Genomic DNA, 27,030 nt, shown 5'->3' with positions numbered 1-27,030 from the left:
GGATCTTGAAATGGTTTTCACTGGTGTTTATCAGGGTTCACTGTAGGCTGGATTTGCTTTGCTTTTACTGGGCATCAAAGCATGTTTTTTCTGTGGAACTCACAGCAGCTGGAGTGATTTTGCAGGATTTTTCTTCAACATGCACTCTCTTGAGAAGGGCAAAACTTTGAATCTCAGGAAAAATCAAAATTTAAGGAGTGGTGTATTCACTCAGGATACTAAGTTGACTAGATTGTCTGGAAAGTTTGTATTTAGTAGAATTTAGAAAGTAGAAATAGTAGAAAGTAGAATTTAATCACTTTGCATGAAGAGACAGGAAAATTTTCTTTAAACCAGAATGGCAATTGAGATACAAACTTTTTGAATGTACCAGGCCTGACTATGTTCTGTTATTACATCTAATGGGTTTAAAATCACCTTAGTCATCTCACTGCTTCCTCAATTATTCTTTTTTTTAAAAAATTTACAGTAATTAGAGTTTGGCTATGATCTACTTGTATTATTCTGCTCAGCTTTTAACATTATAAAATAATCTGACTTTTTTTTATTATTGATACAAACATAGCATTATAGAGTTTCACAAATAGATTTATGAACAGTTTAGTTGTTTATACTTAAAAGCAAGGACCCAACCTGTAGTTTTAGGAAAGGGGTAGGCAGTGCACTAAGTGTTACTTTAAGATGTAACAGCTTTAGTTTCCCATATCAGTAAGTATTTTGATTTTTCCGCATAGCTAATGTATGATGCTTGCAATGGTAAGTTTGGATGACCGGTTGGGTTGTAGATATAACTAGTATATCACATATCTTATCTAGTCTTGCTGCTTTTTCTTTCTACTAGCCTCTCGACCTATTTCAAAACAGGAACTTGTGAATGAAAAGCAGTGGACTCTTAAAATCCCACCTTCAGGTTGAGTCAATACTACTCACTCTGTACCACCATCTGAAACTGGGGCAATTAATTTTTGAGAGAAGTCAACTTCTTATACTAAGTGTAGTATTCTAGGAGTTTGATAGGCAAAATGCAATTTCATTCTTCAGAAACCCGGATGTTTTTGCTAACTGTAGTTGTCCTTTGGTAGTGACAAATTTCTGCAGAACAGCAGTTCAAGAATGTTGTTTCTGAGGTGAAAGGGAAATTCCTCATGTTGAAGTTTATTGTACTCGTTCCAATAGCATCATTTCTATTCTGCAGGAGGTTCTGGACTTTTAAGGAGAATGGAAAACTTTCCATTCCAAGTAAAATTTTTTACAGGAACTAAAATCCCCAAACATTTCTCTATAATTAAATAGTAATTTTAGAAAAGCTGTTAAAATTGCACTTGAAAGCTTAGTGCAGTCTTTCAAGTCAGCTGCAGCCCTTCATTCTAAGTGTGTAGAAGGGGGCACTTGTGAACTGCCTTGATGAGAACCTGATGTGTTCGGCAGCTCTGGCTTCACAGTAGCCACTGTGGTAGAAGCATTGCTGTGGCAAACATCTGAGCTCTCCAGAAGCCCCTTAGGAAAGCTGGTGAAACACCAGCCTTAAGTCAGTCACTATTTTGCTGGAAATTCCTCCAAACCAGTCCTGTTAACATGTCTGTGAACTGGCATTTTTCCACTGCAGCCTATTGATCTGGAGCTTTCTTTGGAAGCTCTTAATACCTGGTAGACATTTTGCCCTTTCCACAGCTGTACTACCTCTGGTCACCACCAATGTTCAAGAAAGAGCCTACAGCAATTGTCAGGAAGGCCTTGCCCTCAGGTATTGAAAGGTTTTGTTTGAGGAATTGACATTCTATGTTTGATCTTGCAGGAATTCTTCAATGGGTGAAGCTGATAGATAACTTTGAGGCCGAGTACGAGTATGTCACCAATGAAGGAACAGTGTTCACTTTCAAGACAAATGGCCATTCTCCTAATTATCGGTTAATCAACATTGACTTCAGTGATCCAGACGAATCCAAATGGAAAGTTCTCATCCCTGAACATGAAAAAGATGTTCTAGGTAAGAGTGTCATGTCAAGTTAAAGACTTTAGGTTCTGCTTTTTCCAAATTAATTCAATAATTAGTCTGTTGAATGGTCTTTTACAGACTTCATTGCTTTTTTCTATGTATAAACTTTGTTTATGATTTGCAATTAGAAGACTTGCTGAGATACATGCGATTCAGAATATCTTTTTCTCTCTCTCCAACGTCCTGTGTGGCCCTAGTGAAGTTGCTTCATCTGTCCTTGTTTTAATTCTGTTTGTAGGAAATGAGGGGAAGGTATTTTCCTGCTTCATGTCAGTGAAATAAATGTTTACTTGACAGTTCAGGGATTACAACAAGAGGGACTTCATAAGCAGAAGGAAGGGAAAGAGCAAATCTGGCAGTACTACAGCATGCTTTGAACAGAATTGGTCAGAATTTGAGACAGGATTTCTTCTGGAATAAGAGGAGTAAACAATACTTGAAAAGAAAGCCTCAGGAAAGTGTAAGGTCATGGAATTATTAAGGTACAGAAGCAAGTTCAAAACATAAATCTTTGGTTTTGGTATAATTAAAATAAAGGTGTTTTTTTTATCCCATCATTTTGCAGAAAGTTATATGAAAGCTTAGAATTAGTTTCAGATAATACAGAAGAACCTCCTCTGAGCTGGTGTACATTTATGTAGTTTGCTCTCCATACACTACAAGGTACAATTACGGTTTATCTGACTAGCATAATTAGTTTTTCAAAAAATACCCTGAATTTTTTATTAATCAATTTTTATACAAATTCCTTCACGCTTGCTACTTTTCCAGTGGAGAGCTGCCTTATAGAACGAGTAGAATTCTCTTTGTATATATGATTTGGTATGTGCATATACAGTAACTTCTATCTTTCCTCACTGAGACAAACCTATTTTACTACCATTTCAATGTCATGTTAAAGCTTTTTTTGTCACTTAAAAATTCTTTGTTTCTGTCTGCAGTTCACAATATGTCTTGTGTGATTCCTGCCACAGCCTAGATGTCCCCAGTGTGACATAAATGTTGGTTCTGAACATACTCAGAATTGTAGTGATGCTGCAAATAACTGGGGTCTAGAATTTTGAGAGAATTTTAGTGAATAGAAATGTAGCAAATTAGAGCTTGGTGAGGCATAAATCTTTTCTTAAGATTGGGAACTGAATCAGGAGCAACCTGCATCTTAAATGAAGTATGTTTCAAGTCTGAAGCAGAGAATTGATAATAGATGTAAGTGAAAAATTGCTTCCAAGTCCTAATTGTGGTTGTGTGCAAATTCACAGTGTGTTAAGCTATGCTTAGGTCACACGGAACAGCAGTTTATAAAGTAGGACCAAATTGAAGAATTGACTTGGACATGGTGAATGTATAAACAGAATGGGACAGAAGCGTGTAACTGATGTGAAATGTGTGAATTTACCTGGAAGGTGTTCTAGGCGGCCAGAGGAGCTTTGACCAGTGGCTCTGTAAGCACTGATTATCTATTCCTTTCCAGTAAGATAAGTGCCAGATCTGCTCTTCCCTACACTGTGGTATTTAGGTCAACTCCATTTTGATTTCATTCTAAAAGAAAACTCATAATGAGTTCATGTTCATGCACAAGCAAAAAAAAAAAAAAATAATGCATGCAACATTCATTTAATGGCTTATACGTGACAGCCTTGACAGTACAGACTTAACAAGAACTGCACTAAAAAAGGTGAAAGCTCAGATGAATGGGTTTGCTGAGGACACTGGCCTTTAGAATGTAAACCCAACAGGCATTCAGCTCTTACAAACATTTGAAAGCAAACATAATCTGTCATATAAAACCATCAGGGTGACTTTCAGGAATATGTTGTGTGTCATTAATATTTCACTGTAGTTGAACGTGCAGACAGAACAGGCAATCATATTTCTACTTCTCTGTTTAGCTTTTTAGAGCAGTATGTAAAGAAATTGGATTAAACTAAGAAATGAAAGAGTCTCCATAAGAAGATAAGTTTTAAGTAGCTCTTAATCTATAGTAGATCTTACAGTGAAGTAAATTTAAACTGTTCAGTTGCTTATTTGTTGCAGACACTTGCAGATTAGTGTTGTATCCTTAGCACCAAGATACTGGAGTTTTATCATGTTCAGGAAGTTGTAGCCCTGAATAAATAAAAAAACTCACTCCTTTGCTTCACATAATCAGCAAGCAAGCCAGTCTCCATGTTAGGCTTTTTTAGTAGTTCCAGTTTTGTTAAGGAAGATGAAATTATGGCAATGACAGTTAATAATTCATTCTTTAAAACTTTTTAGTCAAGTGAATTTGATTTGTGTGATAAAAAGATGACTGTAATGAGGCTTCCTCTGCCAAAGCTAAGACAGCAGTGATTCAGAGGGTAAATGGGTATTGCTACTTGTCCAATTTTACTTATGTGTGGGAGTGACTTTAAAATGATGTGATTTAGCTGCATTAATATTTCTTTATAAGCATTACAGTTAGTGATACCCTAGGTCACAAACGTATTTTATTGGGATATATGGATCCTGCTCTGGTGTGACCTGCCTGAAAGCCATAGCCTGCTTGTTTCTGTGTCTTAACTTAGATTGAATTTCATAAAAGCTGCAGTTACAGAAATAGATTTATTTGCAAATAATAAATTCAGAATAGAGAATTAAGAATCTCTTCCACTGTCCATCACTGGAATGAAGCGGTGTTCCACAAAGTATCATTGTATTCTTACAAAGGTGCTAGAGCTAATACAATCTAACCAAGAAATAAACACACGTGCCTATGGGGTGGTATGAATGTCATTGGGTTTCCTCAACATATTGTTTAAGATAGACTTTTCTATTGGCTTTGACCCTTTCTTTTTCAAGAACTATTTATAAATGAGATAATTTGGGAAATAAAGGGAAAAATCAAGCATTTCCCTCAGTGAGGTGGTACACTTCATTTTACAGCTGTCAGCAGGGATTTTACACAGAGATGAGGTAAATGTAGATCTCTACTCTGTGTGCTGAGGGGAAGGAATAAATGACAGCTATTTTAAAATGAAATTGAAGAGGGTGCCTCAGGGCATTTTGTAGTGTGATCTCATTTCCTTCCCTTTGGTGTTTGTTTATAAAGTGTTAGATTTAATTTTCAGGGAGTCTGAAATAAAACCACAAGAGAGTTTAACATCTGACATGGAGCTTGTGCTTTAAATGACCACATAGCTGCAAGAAGCGTGCTGAATTGAAAGGCAGCTATGAAACCATAAATGCAGACTGACCACAGCAGACCTGCAGCCCTGAGTTCTAAGGCACAGGATAAACCTACTGGGTTTAGAAGGTTAAATGTTTCTTTTGGAGAGCTGTGACATCTCCCACTACTCCCAAAGTGCTCAGTACTGGTAGGGCAGGGCAGCTGGAGAGCAGCAGTTAGTATCTCGCCCTTCTCTTGCGGCAATGAAAAGCAGAATAGGTCTCCTGAGTAAGGAGGGCTGAGAAATAAGACATATTCCTGAATATGTTGTAGATGATGAGAGGATCTTAAACAGTGCCTTGAATCTCAGTTGGCCATTTAACAAGCAGAGGCAAAGCTGGCAATGCTCCCTGTACCTTGTACATGTCTGCACGCCTAAATTCAGTGCATGTAAAATGCTTCCCTTCCCTCAGCTTCAGTTCCCAAGTGGAAAACAGTACTACTTTGTACTGTTTTTCTTTGTACCTTTAACCTACTAATTAATTCATAAATGCTTAGGAGATGGGGAGGGAGTTACAGCAGTTGAAATTGGTGTTTTGGCGCTGCAGTGAAGCCAGAAGGAAAAGTCTGGAAGGAACACCAAATCCTTAACTTGTTGAAACTGGATAAAGCTTTCCCATTAACTTTAACATGGCAGGCTGCCACTGAGGAGAGGGTCTCAGTGAGCAGATATATGCTGTATATTGTGAGGGCTTGTCCACATTTACTGACACGTTTCAGAATTATTCATGTTTTATTCTGTAAATTGCTCATGCTTTACCTGCAGGTCTACTTGTAAGTAGCCTTGAGTGGTGGTTACAGGTCATTCTAATTGAGATCAGCATTGGTACCTGTTCATCTGCAGAGACACTGAAGTTTATGGTCACTGTCTGTGATGACCAAAAAGCCACCATGACCTTCCAGGTCTGTCTTGCAGCTGCAGCTTTGTCTGTACATTGAAATACATTAATTATTCTCACTCAACAATACATGCGTTGAGTGGACGCATAAGCACAGCGTACATCAAGTAACTCAGCAATTCCTGCTGAAGCTCTGTGATTTCTTGGCTCTTCTAGCATGGTGTGTTCTCCATCATCATTTCAGCCTGCATCTGTCAAAGCATGTTTGTACATTCAGACACTCAACATGCTGTAGTTACTACTGCAGAAAGGAAAGGTCAAAACTGTTTTACATCATTAAGGTTAGTGGCACAGATCTCTAGTGTGAGGATTCAACCCTTTTTTCCTCCTGAAACTATTTCAAAAAGTTGCTCATAGCAACATTGAAGGTGCCAAGTTAGTGACTTTGTGACTAATGACAGCTGTCAAAATAAGAAGAGTTTTTGGAAAGTAGCAGAGTATGAATTTCTGCAGGGTTGAACTAGAAGTTCTGGACATGGTTGAGCTCAGTTTTCTAGACCTTGTTAAGAAATGTATCTTCTCTAGCCCAAATTTTTAGCTATCGAAGAATTGTGTGTAACCTATTGTAGTCACCAAAGTGGTCACTGTACTCTTCAGAGAAAACTGACCAGTACCAAGCATAGTTCTTCACACCTGCTTTCAGTTGTTAGGACTGCCTCCCAAGTGTGTTCATCTCTCTGATGCCTGAAGCAAGATGCTCAGGTTGGAGAAGGCAACCTCTTAGTGTTTACTGTGTAGTAATACAAATCCTGTGCCTGATGGATGTTGAAAGTAGGTAGGTTGGTAAATTTAGCTGTAACCAGGAGAGTAACTGCTCTGTTCATTGGTATTAACTGAAAATAATTGACCTATACACTGAAGAGGTTTTGGATAGTCAGCTTTTTTAAAAGCACTACTTGTGTGAGTGAAACTGCTCAGCAAGCAATTCACAGTATCTCAGAACAGGGTATCCAAAATAAATGGTTCAGCTGGTTCACTGGTTCACTCTAAAGGTGCTTATTTCTTCTCCCCATCTGTCTCTAAAGGGTGCCTACTGCAATGGTGTCAGGCTTAGACAGGAGATTTGAAATCATGCAGTCTAAAAAATTTCTAGGAAATACAGAGGCATGCAGGATGCATCCTGCAATGCATGAGCAAAACCAAAAGGTTGGCTGCTAATGCAACACACCTAACAGTATCTGTGGTTCTCAGTGCTGAGCATGGGAATAACAGAAACTCATCTTAAAGCTTGCAGTCAAAAAATAGTTCTTGTTAATAATTCAGCATTGTTTTACCTTGCTGTGTATATATGTAAGTGATGGTTCTTGGTGTCTTCTTTTTTTTCTGGTCTTTCAAGTCTGCTTCAATGTTTTGCTCTATTTTGATTTTTGCATTTCTTTGTAGCTACCATCACTGTAAGTTTTGGAGGCAGTTAGCAATGCACCAAAACCAATTATATTACAGGTACTGTACACAGAAGCTGTGTTCCTAAATCTCGTGGAATGTTTTAAAAACATTTTGCATTGGCTTCTCATCTGTTATCTTCACCTGAGAGCATCTAATTTGTAAACCAAAGAGGTGATGGAGAGTTGATATTGCTGCTTCCTAGGCAAGTTCCTTAGTAGGAGAAATCCCCACCTAAGCCAGCAGCCTTACTCCTGAGCAGTTGAATCTTTTTAATAAAAAGTGTAATACCTCTTTATAAATATATAAGTCAAAGTAATAATGTACATCAGCTCTTAATGAAAAAAATTATTAAACTGAAGTGTTTAATCAAATAATTAGTAAGGAATTAAAGCATCACCACAATGTAATTTTAAAATAAAAATCCCTTAATTTTTTTTGTTGAGAAAAAGCTATATATAATACACATCTGAGGCTGCTCTGAGAGTGTTTATAATCCATTTTGTGAAACTTTTTTCAAGAAATTTTGAGAGTAAAACTGGACATTTTAATTATAGATGTTGCTGAGAATACCAGTGGAGTTAATGGGATCTCATACTCATTGCAGAGGCAATAATTCTGCATGCAAAAAAGGTGTGTTATTGTTGGGATGCTAACTTTCCAATTCATATCTCATGTTTATTAACGTAAAAATGTTGGAAAATCTGTGGAGTGACAATGTTAAAAATAGTTTAAATTATTACATATTCTTCTTGTGTATACAGCCAAAAGTGATTCTGTATTTCAAAATGCATAGTTGAATAGAACTATTAACTCACAAAGTTTATTATGTCCTCCAACCTCCTTTAAGAAATTTTGTCACCCTAGAGCTAAAATTACACATGAACTACTAATTTATAAATAGTGTTATGTTATGCTGTACCTTATTATTTCAGGTCATGGCTGAAATTTCAGTCAGTGTTCTCTAGGGCTTTGGTTAGAAAATTGCCACATTTAGACTAGAAGCTCATGAGGGAATTGGAAAGTTTGAGGGTAAAAAAAAAAGATGGATGGGTGTGTTTGGGAAGAGGGGAGTAGTAAAGCTTTATTTAGGTATTTATGAAACGTGACTTCGTATGTCTAGAAAGACAAGTATTGCATTTCACTGGTCCTTCAGAAACAAGCTAAAAGGATTTGAACATCTTTGAGCTCTAGGGGATCATGACAGACCTGAACTCAATATGAAAGCATATGGGATGCTTCCAGAATAACAAATTTTGACCTTCAACTCAAAAAGACTTGTTACCCTTAATGGAAAGGGCACATCATACACCTCAGAACTGGAACCCAAATATGCAAAGACGCTTTTATAAGATTGTTTTCTTTATAACTCTGAATTCAAATTATTTGGTTTTCTAGGACTTTGAGGAAGCTGGAAAGGGCTGTTAAGATGTGACTAACATAAAATGGCGTAAAACAAATTCCATCAATTTTATATGCTTACGTTCTGATATTTTTTCCTCCAGTGTTGTCACATTAAACTCTCCATCTCACAGTGCTACCTTGGCATTACAGTGTACCCCTGTCAGTCCTACCTCAGATTTCTTGCTCATTTGGTTCCATCTCCTCATTCTTTGCTTCCAGCAGATAATAAAAAGACATTGTCCAACATTGGTATTTTTCCTGTGATTTAGATTTCCAGTCTGAGTTGTCAAAGAAGCAGTTGTGGATATGTAGTTGGAATACATAGGAATAAGAATAAGAATCACCACCTCACCTAGTCTTACAAACAAATGAAAATGTCCCACATTACCTCTTCCTTCAATATACTCTCTTTAATTTTTAACTTTGCTTGTATTTTGTCTTGCTTCTATTCAATTTGTGAATTAATGAGAAGTTAAAATACTTCTGTTGCAAAGTAATTTCTTAAATGACAGAAATACTGAGAAAGATTAAGATGTTTTAATCTGTCTCCTCTCTGTAAGAATAAATAAATAGACTTGTCACTAGAGATCTAAAGCCAATGGCACAAGAGAAAATACATTACATGATATATCATGGGTGAACTGGAGCTCCAAAGGGTTTGTGCACTTTACAGGCTTTAGAGATGGAGATTGATGTGAGATTTTTAGAAATTGCAGCCCAGATATTTTATTTTAATTGGTTTTAATTTTCTAAAGTCCAGTTGAAAAATTAGCATGCCATGAAGTAAAAGTTCACATATATCTAGTAATTATTCCAAGGAACAAACTCAGGATGGGAAAAGTTCTGTGGAGCAGAAGCCCTCATTCCTGCACAGCTACACAGGCAGGGTGGGCCTAGAACTAGGGCTGCCAGGAGAGACATAAAGGCAATTGAACCTCTGCAGAGGGATTTGTTCTTGGATCCTTTTGCTGGATTGAGTTCACTGTGTTGCATCCTGCTCCTATTACTTTACAGTCTCAAGAATGCTGTTTAGCAACACCAGCATCTTGAATAAGCATGTGGGGCTTTTTTAAATGGCATGATAAGAATATGACCCCAGAATAGCCCTTTTCTTACACCCTTGTGTGCTTACAAGAATAGTCTCCTGATTACTTCAGCAATAGAACCAAGACAAATAGTAATGTCTAGGTTCTCTACCTCAGTGTGCAATATGGGATCACATCTTTTTTCCTTATGAGTTTAGTTTGAATATCAATCATAATGATGATTTTGATTTTCATGACTTCCATAACTATTGCTGGCAAAAGATAAATGTTTTGCTTGGTTTATGCATTGAAATATGTGATATTTAAGAGCAGTATTGATCTATAAATATCCCAAATGCATAAATATATTGATTAAGCAATACTTTATTCCTCTGTCTGCATACATTAACTTTAAGCAGCATGGTTAATGCATTTCCAGAGAATGTCAGATTTTATTTTGGGTTCATTTACAAAGATTTAGGAGTTAAAGGCAGTGCATGTCAGAAATTTTGCTGCATGCATTTAGGTATGCTAAAGAATTTTAGGATCAGAGTATGTCTGATTGTTTTCTTTCTTGCGTTTTTAATTGTATTTACCGTAGCTCTGCTTTTCTTTTCCATGCTGTGCAGAATGGGTTGCTTGTGTGAGGTCCAATTTCCTGGTTTTGTGCTACCTGCATGATGTGAAGAATATCCTGCAGCTTCATGACCTAGCCACGGGTGCACATCTCAAGACTTTTCCTCTAGAAGTTGGTAGTATTGTGGGATATAGTGGCCAAAAGAAGGACACTGAAATATTCTACCAGTTTACTTCCTTTTTATCTCCAGGTAAGATTTTTTTTGTCTCATGTTATTGTTCCTTTTCCTGAGAACATTGTCTTTCTCATTTTCTGTAGTTTAGTAGTTATTTGGTATATTGGTATAAAACTGCTTCCACCCATGTTAGCAGTGATTGTGCACATAAAAATGTATGAGTCTTTGATCCATCAAGCCTAAATAATGTGCCTACTAGTATTTGAGACACCTGCATTAAGACTCCAAGACTGAGTTGTACTGGAGATAAAATTACAGCATTCTCACAGTTCTTGCTTCATTCAGCAAGATAGAAGGTGAAAAACTCAGTAAAAGATCATTGTTAATGTGTTTTATATGATTTTTTAAATCACAATTTTAAATAACATTAATAAAAGTCACAGAAATTGTTCTCTGACAATTTTATGATTAATTTATGCATAACCATATTTGAGCATCCTTACTATCTCTCCTTAATTGGTGTTGCTGGATCACTGTAGGAATTTTCTTTGTACAGTCCTACAAAGCTGGAGCTGACCAAATCATTACATAATACAGGTGTGGCAAAACAGTACATATTCTAGGATTTTGTATAGGAAGGGAGTTTCTACTGTCAATCTACTGTATGACAAGAAAATATATTTACTCTTCATTCTTTTATTTGCTACTTCTTTACGACCCAGTCCATCACTACTTATACAAGACAGGATTCAAATATGAAGAGGCAGATAGGCTTTAGGATCTTTATCATCTTCCAAGATTTTGTATCATAAGGGCATTAAAAATGTTCCTATAACATCTGACCTATGATTTTGTTTGTTTCAGTTAGAGCACAGCAATGTTACATTGCAAAATGACTTTAAAATGCTTTAGCTAAGTTTGCTGGTTTTGCTAGAAAGGATTATGTCAAATTATCAGAATTAGCTTTCAGTGGTAGCAGATAAGTGTGAGGGATTGCCTATTATTTTGCTGTTTACATAAACAGAAATATGATATATTTTCAGTTCCTCTCTTAAAAAACATTGAGATCGTTGCAGCCATTGCAGCTGGAGCGTAGCTTGAGGACACCCTTGCATTTATCTCTAACTTTGTGCAACTTGATGGTTCATGGTTCACTTGCCCACACAGTGGGCCAGAAGTTGCCAGTTTTACTGGCCTGCACCATGTGTCTCAGCTGAGCCAGTAGAATCTGTGCAGCTGACAAAAACATGTAGGGGAAGAGCCCGGATCTGTTTTAGCCTGTGGCTTTCCAGCTGGCCAGCAATAGCTGCTCTCACTGCCTGCTGGTTGCTTAGGCAGATTATTTTTCTCCTTTTCATTCATTTGCTTAGCATCTACAAACAATTTACTGTAGCACAGCTCTGTTAACTGGGGCAGAGTGACCTGGAATCCAGAAGAAAAAGGGAAGGTAGTAAATGTAGGTAGACTGTATGAGGATAAGGAAAGAATGGGGAAAGCAGACCAAAGGGGTAATTTTTAGGTAGGTTTATGGATCCTTTTTAGTTTGTGTGCAGCCTGCATTCACCTCATCAGTGGAATAATCATACAAAAAGTATAGGGCTGATCCTTGGTTAACCTAGATATTCCTACTTTACTACTGGAAATCAATAGAATTTGCACCTGTATTAAGTTGGACTATTTTTTTCTAATGAGAAATAAATTAATATACTCATATTTAATACCTACAACAAAAGTAATAATAAATATATATATGAAATAATGAATAAAGCAGTTCTAAACCCGTATGTGTTGACACCATAAAATATTTTTTGTTATTCCCTGAAAAATATGGTTATCACTGCTGTCCACTCTAGTCAGATGCTTAGGTGACCATTCTGGCATTTTGCATTTATTTAGGACCCAGAAAAACAGTTAAAAATATTACAAAGGTTTTTTATACTAACTGCTATGACACTAAAAATGCAACAGAACAAGAGATGCAGTAGCAAGGGTTGAATTGCATGTTACTGTAACATTAGGTTGATTTGCTCTGGAAATACAGTCTGTGACTGTGCTTATTCTTCATCATGTGGTTTGCTAAGATGTGGCAATTCTGCCTGCTCTGTGTGCAGTGTTTGCCAGTATGTTACCTGGCTCGGGCAGCTGCCTGTGTGTCAAACAGCTGCTCTGCTCTTGCTTCCTGGAGGGCTTTACACTGTGCTTCCACATCATTTTCTGGATCCTGATCTTTATGGGAAAAGTTGCCTTAATGCTAGTTTGCACCTATCAGACTGATTAGGCTTGCTAGTCATTTTGTGGTAAACAAAAATAAATCCCAGCAGACTAGGGTAGTCCTACTTTTAGTCCCCTGTTAATTCACTGTTGTGGAAAAAGGCTTTATCAATTGCTAGAAATGTTAGTTTACAACTGCATTCTTTACCAATCTCTTATCTTCCTGATTTTCAAGTCTGTAAAACTACCTTAAAGAGGCAGTTCCCCACGTATCAGATAAGTTTCCTAAAACATTATTTCATGTTTTAGTCAGTATAAATTTTTATAGTTATAACCTCTGTAGTAATCACTTGTATTTTCTGAATGTATCTATAATATACACAACAGAGCAGCATTTCAGTCAAGTCCTGTCCACTTCTGTTAACTTTCATTACACTGAGGATCCCCATAAAATGCTGGGATACATGCTGCCATACATTTTAGTGTTCTTTTACCTAATATATTTTCCAAATTTTGCAGAGATCAGCTTGTTGTAAAGGAGAACAACAAAGAATAATTCACACTCAAATTAGTTTATTTATCACGTGTAGTGCAGGCATGAATATTAGGGTTTTTTTGGTATGTTAACCACTGTGCAAACACGATACTCACATTGTATGACACATACTCAAATGTTATTAGGGTTGAATGACAGGAAATACATTTTATAGTTTAAATAGAAAATTATTCTTGGCTAATTACACATCTGTGTAGTGTCTAGATAGCTGCATTCCCTGTGATTTGGCCTCTATTGCAACCTAGAAGTTATAAGCTATTTATAGACATAAATTTTCTCGTGTGCACAATCCTTTGGAAATCATATGTACAGCTCAAGTGAGGTTGTCTTCAAAGATGCAGGATCAGGATGTAAAAGAAATTACTCAAGACCAGATGTTGTTCCGTTCCATAGGTAACCTGTGCTAGTCTGCCACAATTTCAAGTGGATTTTTAGCTCTTTCTGTTATCTGGACCATTTGAATTTTAATTTCATATATTTTGTCATAAGGAGAAAATTGTTGACCTGAGTGAAATTCTTGATATATTTATTCTCAGTCTGGTGGATCTAAAAGGGGGTGTTTTAAATTTGACTTTACATTTCTTTCTTTCAAAATTATTGTTCTCAGTAAGTCTTTTCTAAAGTCCTTTATGTAAACAGTTTTTCCCCCCTATTTTGCTTAAGCCCCGTGGCTTTGTGTGAATGGTGAGAATTACTCTTTCTGCACAGAAAGCCTTTGCACCCTCCCTAGATGAAATGCATGTATGTAAGTGTTAAATTGTGTAATAAGTTAAAAAATATGTCCAGAACTACTATTGTTCACCCTGCTGAGTTACCTTTACCATTAATGACTCCATCACAGTGCTTAAACTGGCATCTTTTTAATGATAGATATATACTAAGCTGACAAGCTTGCACTGCATTCTATATTTTAGGTATTATATATCACTGTGATCTGACCAAAGAGGAACTGGAGCCAAGAGTTTTCCGAGAAGTGACTGTTAAAGGATTTGATCCTTCGGTTTACCAAACAATTCAGGTAATAAACATGAACCCTGCTGTCTTGCTCTAATCACCTGTGCAAGAGCTCAAGACAATTGGACTTAGCTATTGGTGAGGAAACTTTAGAACCATGCTTTGGTTTTGAACTGAAATAGTATTGTAGGTGCTCTAAAGGCTCAGACAAGTATCTCAATGCAGTAGCCTGGAGAATCCTTTGAAGGTGTCTATTACACATAGTGAAGGTGCATAAGAATTTGCTAAACTTAAGGTTTATAAAGTTAAGAGAAATTGCTGCAGTGGAAAACAGTGTAAGCTACAGATTATATGGAACAGGTTCAGGAAAATGCAGGATTCTTCATAGATAACTGTTTTGATCTCATAACAAGTATTGCAACTAAAAAGATTATATAAAAGATATGTTAAGCAGTAAGTGATCTTTCCACTAAACACAGCTTTGGTACAACCCTGATAAAATGCTGCACCCTGGTCAGGACTTGTAAGACAGGTATGCAACTTCTAGAGAGAGTTCACAGAAATCTGTTGAAATCGTAGAATCATTTAGGTTGAAAAAGACCTTTTAAGAGCAAATCCCACCATAAACCTAATGTTGCCAAGTCCATCACTAAGCATGTCACTAAGTGCCCATCTACTTGTCTTTTAAAAACATCCAGGGATGGTGACGCAACCAAAATCATTAGGGGTCTAGAAAAACAGTCATTATATTGGGATGCTTAGCATATTTAAGACTGCAATTTCTAGAATAAATATTGGAGGGTGGATTAATTTTTTTTATATGTAGGATTTCTTCATCTTCTGACTAAGAGTAAGAATGGAAGAGAGGCTTTTTCTTTCTGTAGACAAAGGCATAACAAAATCTAGTGTCAAAAGTAGAAATTAAATAAGCTTAGCCTACAAAAAAGTAAAATTGTGGAGAAGGTAAGCAACATGAAGCCATATGACAGCATGGAGTCTTCAAAAAGAGCTTAGATACTTCTCTTAATATCTTATTTTTAATTTTGTCTCTGACACATGCACAAGGCACATTCTCTAAAAGTGTAAAGACAGTAGTATGTGTACATGAGGTGGTTGTAAACAGCCCCATCTGTTTGTCTCTGCATCTTCAGACAGAAAAAGGAGTGTGGTAGAGAACAATTTGCTGAAAATGTTCTCACAGAGAATGCATTTTTGCTGCTTCACTCAAATTCATTAAGGGACTTCATCAGGGTAACTTTAGGGCAGAGTGAGCTGGATAAGAAAAAGAAAACTGCATTCGCTTTAGGAAAGAACTTGGTACAATTGTAATGGTGCCATCAACACCAGAAGGATAATAATGAAACGCAAATAGCCATGTAATTAAAAAGGGTATAGAAGAGATTGCTGTAAATTAGAAATAATGTATTTTTCTAGTAAATCAAATTTTATAAAATATGTGTCTGGAAAATAAAATCTCGTTTTACACTTACATCAATTACATGCTAAATTAAGGTAAATTAGAACAGTAATACAAATAATTTCAAGGAGGAAGCATGCTGTTGCTATGCCTTTGGAAGCCTTCACTTTGTAGAGCAGTGGCACAGATTCACTGCTAGGCTGTAATGTGTCGGAAGTCAGTATCACTGTTTCTGGTTTTCTCCTTACTTGGCTCCTGCTCAGTTCCAGCTCCGAGGAAATGTGACCTGTGTAGTTACACTGGGATCAGTGCTTATGAAGAGCACTCTTGTTTCACCGGTCATCCAGTTTTGCCTTATACCAACAAATGATCTTAGTATGACAACCTGTTGGAAATTAGTTTTTGATATCTTAACATTCAGATCCATGGAGAAACCTCAGCTGAGCTGTGAAAAAGGGTGTTTGTCAAGGCCAAGGTGGGGAATGCCTGCTCAAGTTTGTAGTACCTGAGCCTGTCAATGCTGCATAGGTCAGATGGGCTCCAGTCTTTGTTTCCATTTGTGTGGTTCCACTTAGAGCCTTGATGGTGCTTCTTCTCCGAGGATGGAAAGGGGAAGGAAGGGTATCAAAGCAGCATATAAAAGGCTGTCAACCTAGATGAATACATAACCATTTCAAAACACAGGCAACATTGCAGGGAATTGTGAAAAAAATCAAAATTAAGAATGCAAGAAATATGCTGGAAGTAGGCAAACCCCGATTATTATAGGAGAACGAACAATGTTACAGAATCTGTTTAATGATTTTAATTTCCATCAGAATTACTAAGTAGTAAAGGATAATGTTGCTGACTGTCCTAATCCATGTCCTTAATGAAAGGCAGGTCTCCTGCCAAGGTTCTTTATTTATTCTCATATACCTGAAGAAATACCTACTAATACTGGCAATGTTCCCAGCTTTGATGTGTAGCCTATATGAAACTGTAATGAGTTGTTCTTTAACAGTCTTTGAATATAACTGGGTCAAGATTTGAACTGAAATGTAAGGTGTCATGTGTATAAGAAACCTGAATTAATGGCAATTGGAAAATTGCCACAGTGCCTGTGTTTTGGTCTTTCAAATCCAATCTACAGTATTTGGTATATGTTGTAAAGTGCAAGGGTTGACTAGTGATAAAGTTTACTACATTAAGAAAATTTTTGGTAGAGCCACTGCTTTTTTTATCTAAGGTTAAGATACTACACTTTGACAGCCCAAACTAGGAACAAATTAGCAAATTTTCACTAAAGGGACGACTGCTTCAGCATACCTGACTTGCACCAGGGTGAGAGCATGTTTGTAAGTTATTGGCTCCATGTGACACCCTGCAAGTACATAGTCTAATTTATTGGGCTGTGGCTTGTGCTTATGCTCTTACCATGAAAGGTTCTGTGACCTTCAAGAAAAAGTCAGACTGTTTAAAATGCTTGCCACACATCATAAATTTATCCTGGCTTCTTTTGTTAAATGATATATTAAGTTGCATTAATTACTCTTCCTCTGCCAAGCACTTCTTGAAATTTGGTTTTGCTTCCCTGCATACTTCCATATATCACAATGACAGACTTTTTCAGGAAATAGCCTGGGGTGGGCTTTACAGAAGGAAAAAACACTTTTACAGGAACTTAAAAACAGCACTTGTCCTAAGATATTTACTGTGTTAATAACTCAACTGTTGCTTTAAATAAGAAGCCTTTATTTTATCTCTGTAAAGTTGCCAACTGTGTTCTTATATGCCTCTCCATGTTGGCACCTCACAGTGACACTTAATCATGGATAAACAGTCTTCTGGTGTGGCTCACAGCTCACCTACTTTTAGGCTGATATGTAGGCTTTTAAGTGTTAAAATTGCAGCAATAAAAATGCTGATTGGCTCCTTTTACCATTCTTTGAATACTATCCGGTACTTAAAATACTTTGAGATGAACCAAAAATAGATGTTGCTATTGACAGATGCACTTTGGATTAGCTCTTGCAGAAGGTGAAATTCATAACACAACTTGGTTTTACAACTTAGTTTGATTAAAAAAACAGCTGCTGTTTAGATATTGCAGCACAGATGGAAGAAGCACAGGTCTTGAAAAAGATATTTCACTTTGGGCTGGAATGAATTTCCACCTTTCTTTTACAGACACTACTTTTGCAGGTGAAGTAATTTTCATGAGAATTTTATTATTTTCTTGCTCAGTCTTTCATTCCCATCACCAAGCCCTTACAGTACTGATTTCAAGTTAGGAGGTATTGATAGGGAAAATTTGTCTACAGTCATTCTCATTCCAAGCAGAACTTTACACCATACAGTTTGGCACAGTGATTAATCTCTGCTTCAGGAAAATACAACACTGAGAGAAGATGAGTCAGTCTTGAGATTGATTGGCAGAGAAACTTGTGCACAGCACCTGCCCATGCTATTCCTGGATCTTGCTGTTGCCAGTGGTATCATTCCATGAGCATTAGGTTCCCTCATTAATATAAAAATAACAGAGGAAAGCGGTGTCATTCTGAAAACTGTAGTAAGCTCAACCCACTAAGGAATGCAAGTGCTGATACTATAATTATCGCTGTTTTTTTCAGTGTGGTTATAGAGATGGTCTTAACGTTGTTCTTCTCCCTGTACCCACAGATATGTCATAGAATCAAAGAATGGTTTGAGTTAGAAGGGATTTCAAAGATCGTCTAGCTCCAGCCCTGCTGCCATGGGCAGAGACATCTGGCACTAGACCAGGTTGCTCACTTCCACCCATCCTGGTCTTGAACACTTCTAACGATCGTGCATCCACATCTTCTCTGGGTAACATGTTCCAGTGCCTCACCACTGTCACAGCAAACAGTTTGTGCATAATCTCTCATCTAGACCTTCCCTCCTGCAGTTTAAACATATTTCCTTTTGTTCTTTTGTAATATGCCCTTACGAAAAGTTCCTCTCCTGCTCTTTTATAGGCCCCTCTTAGGTACTGAAAGGCCACAACTGAGCTACCAAAGAGCCTTCTCCAGGCTGAACAACCCCAACTTTCTCAGCCTGTCTTCATAGGAGGGGGTGTTCCAGCCCTCTAATCATCTTTGTGTGTCCTCTCTGGGCCTATTCTGACAGGTCAGTGTCCCGCATAGGTTGGGCACCCCAGATCTGGATAGAGTGCTCCAGGTGGGGCCTCACCAGAATGGTGAACTGCTGACCGTGCTTCTTTGGATGCAGCCCTGGACACAGTTGGCTTTCTGAGCTGTGAGTGCACATTGCTGGGACACATTGAGTGTCTGGTCAAGAAACACCCCCAAGTATTTCTCCTCAGAGCTGCTCTTAGTCCATTTCCTAGCCTGTATTTGTGCTTCGGATTGTCTCAATCCAAGTGCAGGAGTTTGCGCTTGGCCTTGTTGAACTTCATGAATTTCACAGTTCCCCCTCTCAAGCCTGCCAAGGTCCCTCTAGTTGGCATTCTTTCCCTCCAGCATGTCCACGGCACTGCACAGCCTGGTGTCAGCAAACTTGCTGAGGACACTCTTAATCCCACTGTCTGTTTTACTGATGAAGGTGTTACACAGTGCCAGCCCAAATGCCAGCCCCATTGACCAAAATTCTTGAGTGTGATTTTCTAGATGACTAGATCATTGTAATTTGGAGAAAAGTTCAGTAACTTTGAATCTATCTGCTGCACTTGCATACCAGAGAACTAAAGGCATGTGCTTTCAACTGATTCTGAGCAAAGATAAATCATTTTCCCCTTTTCGACAGAGAAGTAAGTAATTTTGGCATCATTTTCATACCTCTCCTTAAAATTCATCACAACCAAAAAGAGTTGTGATTTTTGAAGAGTTGGACTTTCTTTCTTCTTACAGTATTTGGGGTTTGAATTCTGCCTTGATCTCATGGGATGGGAGGATAGAATTAATGCTTTGGGAAAGCAAGTTGCTTATTGTTGTTTGTTTCTATTTTATTATTTTTGTTTCCTTGAGGTTTTGTATTGCAGTAAGGAAGAAAATGAGTTCAAGAAGCGTTTGGACAATACTTTCAGGCACATGGTGTGACTCTTGGGGGTGGTCCTGTGCAGGGCCAGGAGTTGGAGTCAATGATTCTTATGGGTCCCTTCCAACTAAGCACGTTCTGTGAAATACTGAGGGAAGAAGGAATGTGACAAACACCACAGTTCTAGTGCTTGCTGCAGTATGGCAGATACCTGCTGTCTTGCAGGGGGGAAATAAGCTTTGAGCCACTTCTTTTCAGAGTTCCCAGGAAGGAGGTAAGTAGATCTCTCTTTGGCTCTGATCTCATCTAGTGTTTTGGCACCAAGGCTCCAGTCTCGCTCTGGAGGGCATCAACAAAATCACAGTGACAACTGTGACAGTACTGGCAGTTTGCCTGTGTGCATGTAGTATCTTAGACCCTTGGCTTGTGGTTGTTACAAACACCACATTAGTCTGCCATTACCTCTTCTAATTGGCGGTCAGTGAAGAAATACTAACTGAAAATGTAGCACTCTAGTTTAAAGGCCCTTGTAGTTCTTGAAAGTCGAGAGATTGTATATTAAATATATTAAATATTTGCAGCTACATTACACTTCTTTTTAAGGGAGGAAATTGTCAGAATCAAGGACTTTATGTCTACACGGTGTATCAAGAGATGGATTTCCTGTGATGTCCTTAGATGCTCTTGAACTTTGAAATCCATATGCTGAAGTAGCAGAATAGCAGTTGGCTCTACAGCCATTATAATTTAAGTAGCCCCATCCAGTGCAGGTATCTGGAGTAGGAACCACATCTCTCTATTCCAAATAAGAGGATGAAGTGATTGACTTTGCATTGCTTTCCTCACCAGTGCAATTCAAATCCTATTTTAATGTCTAAATGCTAGGATTTGCTCTATCCCCTTCTTACATACCACTGGGGATTGATGCATAGTTTAGGAACTTGGGTGCTTTTGTTCAGCAGAATGCAGAACAATGGAAATGTGGTTTGGGATGGAGGGTAGTGCAAGATTGCTCTTAGGAAGAATTAGCACACTACTGACCACACAATGCAAGGAATAATACTAGACTATTTTAAAAATACCCTCTGTGTTCATTTGTATTGTCATATAGGCTTTGTGATTCAGTAGTTCCAAGCTTTTAATAGTAAATTGTTTATTTTTCTGCCGAGTTTGCAGGGAGTTAGAGAGCTTCTTACAATGGAAGCATCTGTAGAACCGTCACACCTTAGACTTTATAAAAAAGTTCATTTGTTTCAAGCCTACAAGAGAAGTGATTGCTTAGTAGCTTAACTAAAGTTTATTATGAAATACTATTCTTACACCTTATTCAGTAGAAATTTTGTTTGAACTTGCAGTGGTTAGTTTTCCACTTTTCTAGTGAACAGAGATGCTAGTTGGCTTACTTAATCCCAAACTGCATTCCACGTTCTATTTCTTTCTCAGAATTCCTTAAAGCACAAGGCAAAGTAGTATGGACTGAAACAGACCTGTAACCATTAAACGTAGTGTAGTGAATTCCTTTTTGCACTCAGGAGTTTTAAACAAGAGCTTAAGCAATTGTAGTGGAGCTTAAAGAATTGCCTCAAGTGTCTTAAATCACGTTGATTGCAAATAAAAAATTATTTTGATTTTTACAGTAAATGGGAAAATACCTTTTGCCATCAAAAAGATTTAAAAAGTCATTCACTCAGACACTTAAATGAGCACGTGCGTTGAAATCTTCAGGAACCTCAGTAGGTAGATTCTTTGCTGATACAGAAATATTAAAATTATAATGTTGTAGTAAAAATACTTGGGATTTGTCTTCTTTCTATACAAGTCACTGAAGAATTTCTTCCCTTCTATTTTTCCTCCAACTTTCATATTCACTCCTCTGATTGAACTCACCTCCAGTAATTAAGCATGAACACATTGCTATTTTAATTAACTCTCTTACTCACAAGGTAAGAATCCTATTTAATGTTCCTCATTGGGAATCTACTTCCAACTTTTCTTCTCCCATTTATATAGGCTTATCAGTGTTATTTCTCAAAGGTAATGAATATTATTAACTTCATTGTACAGGAACAGAAACATTCAGAATGAAATTTGTCCATGGCTTCACATTGATGAGGTGTTGCTCTGGGGATATAGTTTGCTGTTCTAGTGGCAGTGGCTTGCTGATCCTCAGAGTTGAGGATGTGGATGGAAAACCTAATCAAGACTGTTATTAAAATCTTAACACAAATAGTTCAGAGAACTTCAGCATCAATAAAAAGCCCCCCTCTTGATACATCTGATAGTAATAAAGGTTGACAGTGCACAGTCTTTTGATCATTATGGTGTTTGTGTGTCTTGTATAGTGCAGATTGAATGACTAATACCATCCATGGTGTAGGGTCAAACACAGAATGGTTCCACAAAAAAAAAATGCTCTAAAGCTTCATTATAGCTGTTTAATTCTTGCTTAAACTAAGTAGTCATAAAAATGGGAAATTTCAGCATAGTCCTCTACTGAAAGAAAAAAGTGATAGCTGCCCCTTTTCTCACTAAGAGGATAAATGTCAGACTTTGGCATACCAGCATTGTTCAGAATGAGTGCTCCTCTGCAGAACAGGAATATTTCTATCCCTCTGCCCACCCATCATTTTTCCTCATGGAGCCTGGCCGGGGGGTTGGGGGTGGAGTTTAATTGTGGTGGTAATGCTGGACTGAGGACAGATTGCTCTGGGACCACAGTCACGAGTTTTGTTCACACAGCTGGCAAAAGATTGTTAAATGATTACAGTTGTCAGTTATCAGTGGCATGGACCAGCATTCGAGCCACTGACCTAGCAAGGAGAGATACATTGACTGCCATAACTAGGCCACCAAGAAAACCGGACCTTTCTGGTTGTATTTTTCAGTTCTGTGCTAGATATGGGTAAGTTTAAAAAAATGTTTTCTTTGGTTTTAACATGTAAAAGTTTAATACTTAAATTTTTAAACCATTTTCTCAAGTTTAACTAGTACAGATCCATAATGCAAGTGGTAGATTTTTGAACAGATCTCTGTTCTCACCAGTTGTTCCTGTAGATTTTATTATATATGTAAACTCCCTGGATGGCCTTTACATTTCTCAGTCATGGTTTTATGAAAGCCAAAAGGCAGTGAGAATGGAGTCACTTGTTCAGTTTTAGAGCCTGTCTTTTCCAGTTCTGCTTTTGAAACTTCTCTTCTTGAAATCATATACAATCGATATAAAAAAAAGTTCATCTAATCCATTGGAGTCCCGGGACGTAGGCTACTGGCTTTCCCTGCAAGAAGAGAGGAACCTGCTTCTACTGCCCAACAGGCAGCTGGAGCTGTGAACAGAAAAACCTGTAGTAGAGCTGCTGTAATAAGCAAGGACCAAAAAGACTGGGAAAAGGAAGAAACTGCTGTGACTGAGTGTGTTTGAACATGGTGGTGACATGGGCATGACTTGCCTGTCGTGGGCACTACGGCAGGTCACTTCTGCCTCTTCCATTCCTGCCTGGTCCCTAGGCAATCTTCCCAGATTGTCACTGAATTTACTCTTCCTGGTCTTGCAGGGAATAGGGGTGCAACCACCTAAAGGTCTCACCTGAATTCCCTTCCGGAGTTTGAAATGCTTTGCTTTATATCTGTCACTGCCGTGGAAGGCAATTGGTTCTCTTCTAGTTACAGCCAACTTCTGCATGTTTAAAGACTGACACTGTGTGTCCCTCAATTTTATTTTTCCTTTAGACTAAAAAAAATCAAAACAAACAAAAAAGGTCTTAATTCTGTTCAGTTTCTCTAGTGGATTATCTTTCCTGGCCTCCTATCACTCTGTGTCTTCCTCCTGGACTCTCTCTAGGTGCTCAGCATACGGTGTGCCATGGTTTCAGCTGAACACAGTGCTCCAGCTGAGGCTTTGCAAATGTCAGTGCAACAGGAGGGGTTACTTCATAACACCTTGTGGGTGAGACTTTGGTTTATATGTCCTCATGTAGGTTTTTTGCCTTTTCCCTAACAATTCGTTGTCCAGGTTCAGTTTGGCATGTGTACAACTCCAGGATATTACTTTAAGTAACATTCTAGTGAGTTGTTCACTATTCTCTATGTGATATTGCATCTGTCAGGTTATATAGTATATTGTATTTCTGGCCTTGTTGGATTGCATTTTACTATTTCAGGTAGTTTTGCCTTCTCTTTGTAACCCCTTCCAAAAAGCAGTCCCTTGTCCTCTCTTTTATGCAGTGTCTCAGTGTTTCCTGTTAGCAATTAAGCTTCACCACAGCTCCATACTCCCATTTAAATACTTTACAGTGTGTGCATCTCTCAACCTGAATAGTGTCCCTGTAGGCAACTGGAAAACTGGAGTTTTTTCAGAATAGCCCTAGCTCTAGCAGAAGCTGGGATGTTAGTGTTTCACAGTTGCAGGCCTCCAGGCACACACAAGCTCATAACTAGTTTAAGCAGTTATTTATTAGGCTTGGCATGCTACTGTTACAAAGAGGTTTAAGGAGGTAGGGCAGTGCTAAGAGAACAAATTAGAAGGTTGTTGCTCCTTTATTTACTTGGTTTTTGCAGGACTTGAGAGTCATAATCATGGACCAAATTCAACAGTGTGCTGAACAGCATGGAAATGCAGACCATCACAGGGCCCTTACCAACCGCAGCTTGAAGCAGAACAGAGAAATAAATTACATTTGGAAGATTAATGATCATAGCTAACCATTAGCTGAAGGAGATGAAACCAAATTAGAGCTGGTAAAAATGCAGATAAACTCTTTATATATATTCACACATAATCCCTGCAGCCCAGTAAAATTATACTTGTTCTCATCGAGGGCCAAAACTGCTTGGTGGCTTAGGGTTTTTTGTTGATGTTAACTACCATTCATCATCGTGGTGGAAAGCAGATTAATAGAGCTGAGAGTGGAAAACAACAATTTCAGATGTTGGTGAGATCATGTACAGACATATGTAAGATGAAAACCTCTGCAAAATTATTGAGTCTGTATGGCCACTACTTAGAGCAGATTCTGCTGTTGAAAGGGAAAGGAAGCAAGTTACAGCAAATCTTGTAACCCAAAATTACAACTCTAGCATTCACTGTGAACATGATTCCCTTAGAAAAGGACGTATATTGACCCAGATGATCATATAGTAGCTATGACCAGTCCAGGTTTTACTGAGAAAATAATTTTTGCTAAATAGTAATGAGGATATTTGGGAGGACCTCTCTTATCACACCTCTTAGTAATACGCTGGTGTTGGTGGCCACTTTGAAGGGCATAGTCTCCATTTATACCAAACACAGGAAAAAAATTGTACTATTAACAGTAAGGCAGATCTTAAAAAGCTTAGTCAATAGCTTTGTCAACAGACATCGTGGGTTGTTTTGTTCTTAAATTGGATTCACTGCTGAAAAGACGAGTTAAACATCAAGTGCTTTGATAAGTATCCAGAGCTGCAAAGTTGTGAACTTGTGTAAGTGGAACACATGAGTGGAATCATTTGCAGACTTCTCATATTTGTCCTCAGTATAAGAATTGAAGTAGTAAAAACTTAAAAATCACAAAATCTAGGGGCATTCTGAAAGAACTTTTTTTTTTAAGGAAAAGAAAGGAAGATAGTTCTTTTTCAGTTCACTTTCTACCCAGAAACATTTCAGTCACTAATTTTCTCTGGGCTTTTGTCTGCTTATGATGCAGCACAAATTCATCAGTGTGCAATTTTGTTAATGGCAATCTAGTTTGCATCTTCATTTAGCAGTTGATTTTATCAACACTGTTCAGAGGTACTGATAAAATATTATCTTTCCTTAGATTAATTATTTCTCCTCTGTCCTTGAGTCATCTCCCAGGAGATTTATGGGACAAGGGAAGCCTCAAAGAGCTATTATTATTCACAGTAGCTAGTGTTTCAGCTGTGTAGATGAATGATATAAAGAGATTATTTCCTTAGTTCCAGCTACTATTCTCATAGACAGGGAAAAATTGCTACATAAATTCTCCCTGACAGCTCCCTGACCTGCTTGCTTCTCATCCAATTTGTCAATTATTTTTGAAAGTACCAGTGTACAGAGATCCCTGCTATCAGCTAAAACTAGTCTGAGTGCAGAAAAGCTTCAAAGCATAATGCCTGAAATCAGGGAGTCCTACTTTACCATAAGGACATCCCTGACTTTTTCTTTCTTCTTACTGGTGGTTTTTGAATGAATAGCACTTGTTCTGGTTGATCTGGCATCATTAGAAATTTGATCTGTTCATTTATTGAGAGTTGATTATTAGTTGTAGATTACGTAATGTCTGATACAAGTTTATTGGCTTTTGCTGCCTTGTTCATGTTTTGCCTAAGGAAAGATTTCTGCAAACTGTCTTTACTCTTAGGGCTTTAAAACACAAAGTTCCTCTTTTGTAACTCATTTTTCTCTGCCCTGTTCCAAGAGTATTACAAAGGTGCCTCAGCACACTCCTTGATGTTCCTGGTGTGAAGTCCCTTCAAAGTCTTGGTTTGGACATCTGTCTGGAAACTGCACCATCAGTTGAAATTTTTGCTTGGTTGTTTATATTGGATTTGGAATATTTTTTTCCCTAAGCATTGTTACAAGAATGAATGAAAATTCATACTTCTCTTCTGTTACTTGCTACTCTCTGAGTGATTTTTCTCCACTGTACAAATCACTACTACAAATCTGAAAACAATAGTACTGTCTCCACAGTAAACTGCTGAAATCAATAGCATCTGAACCTTAGAATTATTTTTTCTAAGATAGCACCCAAGATATTTTACAGGAATTTAGTTTTTCCTTGACCATTGTCAAGGGATTTTTTTCCCCTTCTGCTACCATTTTGGTGGGTTTTTTTAATCATGTAGGGGCACAAATGAGTAACTTTAAATTCAAATTCATCATAGAAAGTAAATTATGTGTAGCAATAATTTGAGTGAAAGAATGCATATGGAACTTCTTAACAATATTTTTAATGACCTGTTTATTTTAGGAAAATAATATTCACAGGAAAGTGATTTGGAACTGATTTTGAAACCTGCACTGTCTGGTATAGAAAAATCTCTCAAACCAAAAAGCATGGATGAATTTTTAATATTTTACTAGCCACAGGCAGAATTTTTGTAGGTGTTTAGTGATTTATAGTGCTTCTGATTTTGAGTAGCCAACTTGACATCTATAAATATTGTATGATTCTTTAAGGAAGAGAGAGCAGAGTTCTCTGAAATTGCCTGGCTTTGAAACTTATGAACAAAGTTTCTTGGCCATGTAA

The 27,030-nt window shown here is 37.6% G+C and overlaps 1 protein-coding gene across 1 annotated transcript in view; it reads left to right on the top strand.

Annotated features, from left to right (window-relative positions):
- The window catches only part of PREP (prolyl endopeptidase), an 87,449-nt gene that overhangs the window by 38,352 nt on the left and 22,067 nt on the right, over nucleotides 1-27,030 (top strand). Inside the window, exons 8-10 of the mRNA XM_062488704.1 lie at nucleotides 1,796-1,987; nucleotides 10,524-10,721; nucleotides 14,328-14,431. Of these exons, the coding sequence (XP_062344688.1) occupies nucleotides 1,796-1,987; nucleotides 10,524-10,721; nucleotides 14,328-14,431 (494 nt within the window). The remainder of the gene's footprint in view (nucleotides 1-1,795; nucleotides 1,988-10,523; nucleotides 10,722-14,327; nucleotides 14,432-27,030) is intronic.

This window comes from Cinclus cinclus, chromosome 3 (assembly GCF_963662255.1).
Source record: "Cinclus cinclus chromosome 3, bCinCin1.1, whole genome shotgun sequence".
NCBI lineage: Eukaryota > Metazoa > Chordata > Aves > Passeriformes > Cinclidae > Cinclus > Cinclus cinclus.
The sequence above is the reverse complement of the archived record's forward strand: the minus strand, read 5'-3'. Positions and strand labels throughout refer to the sequence as shown.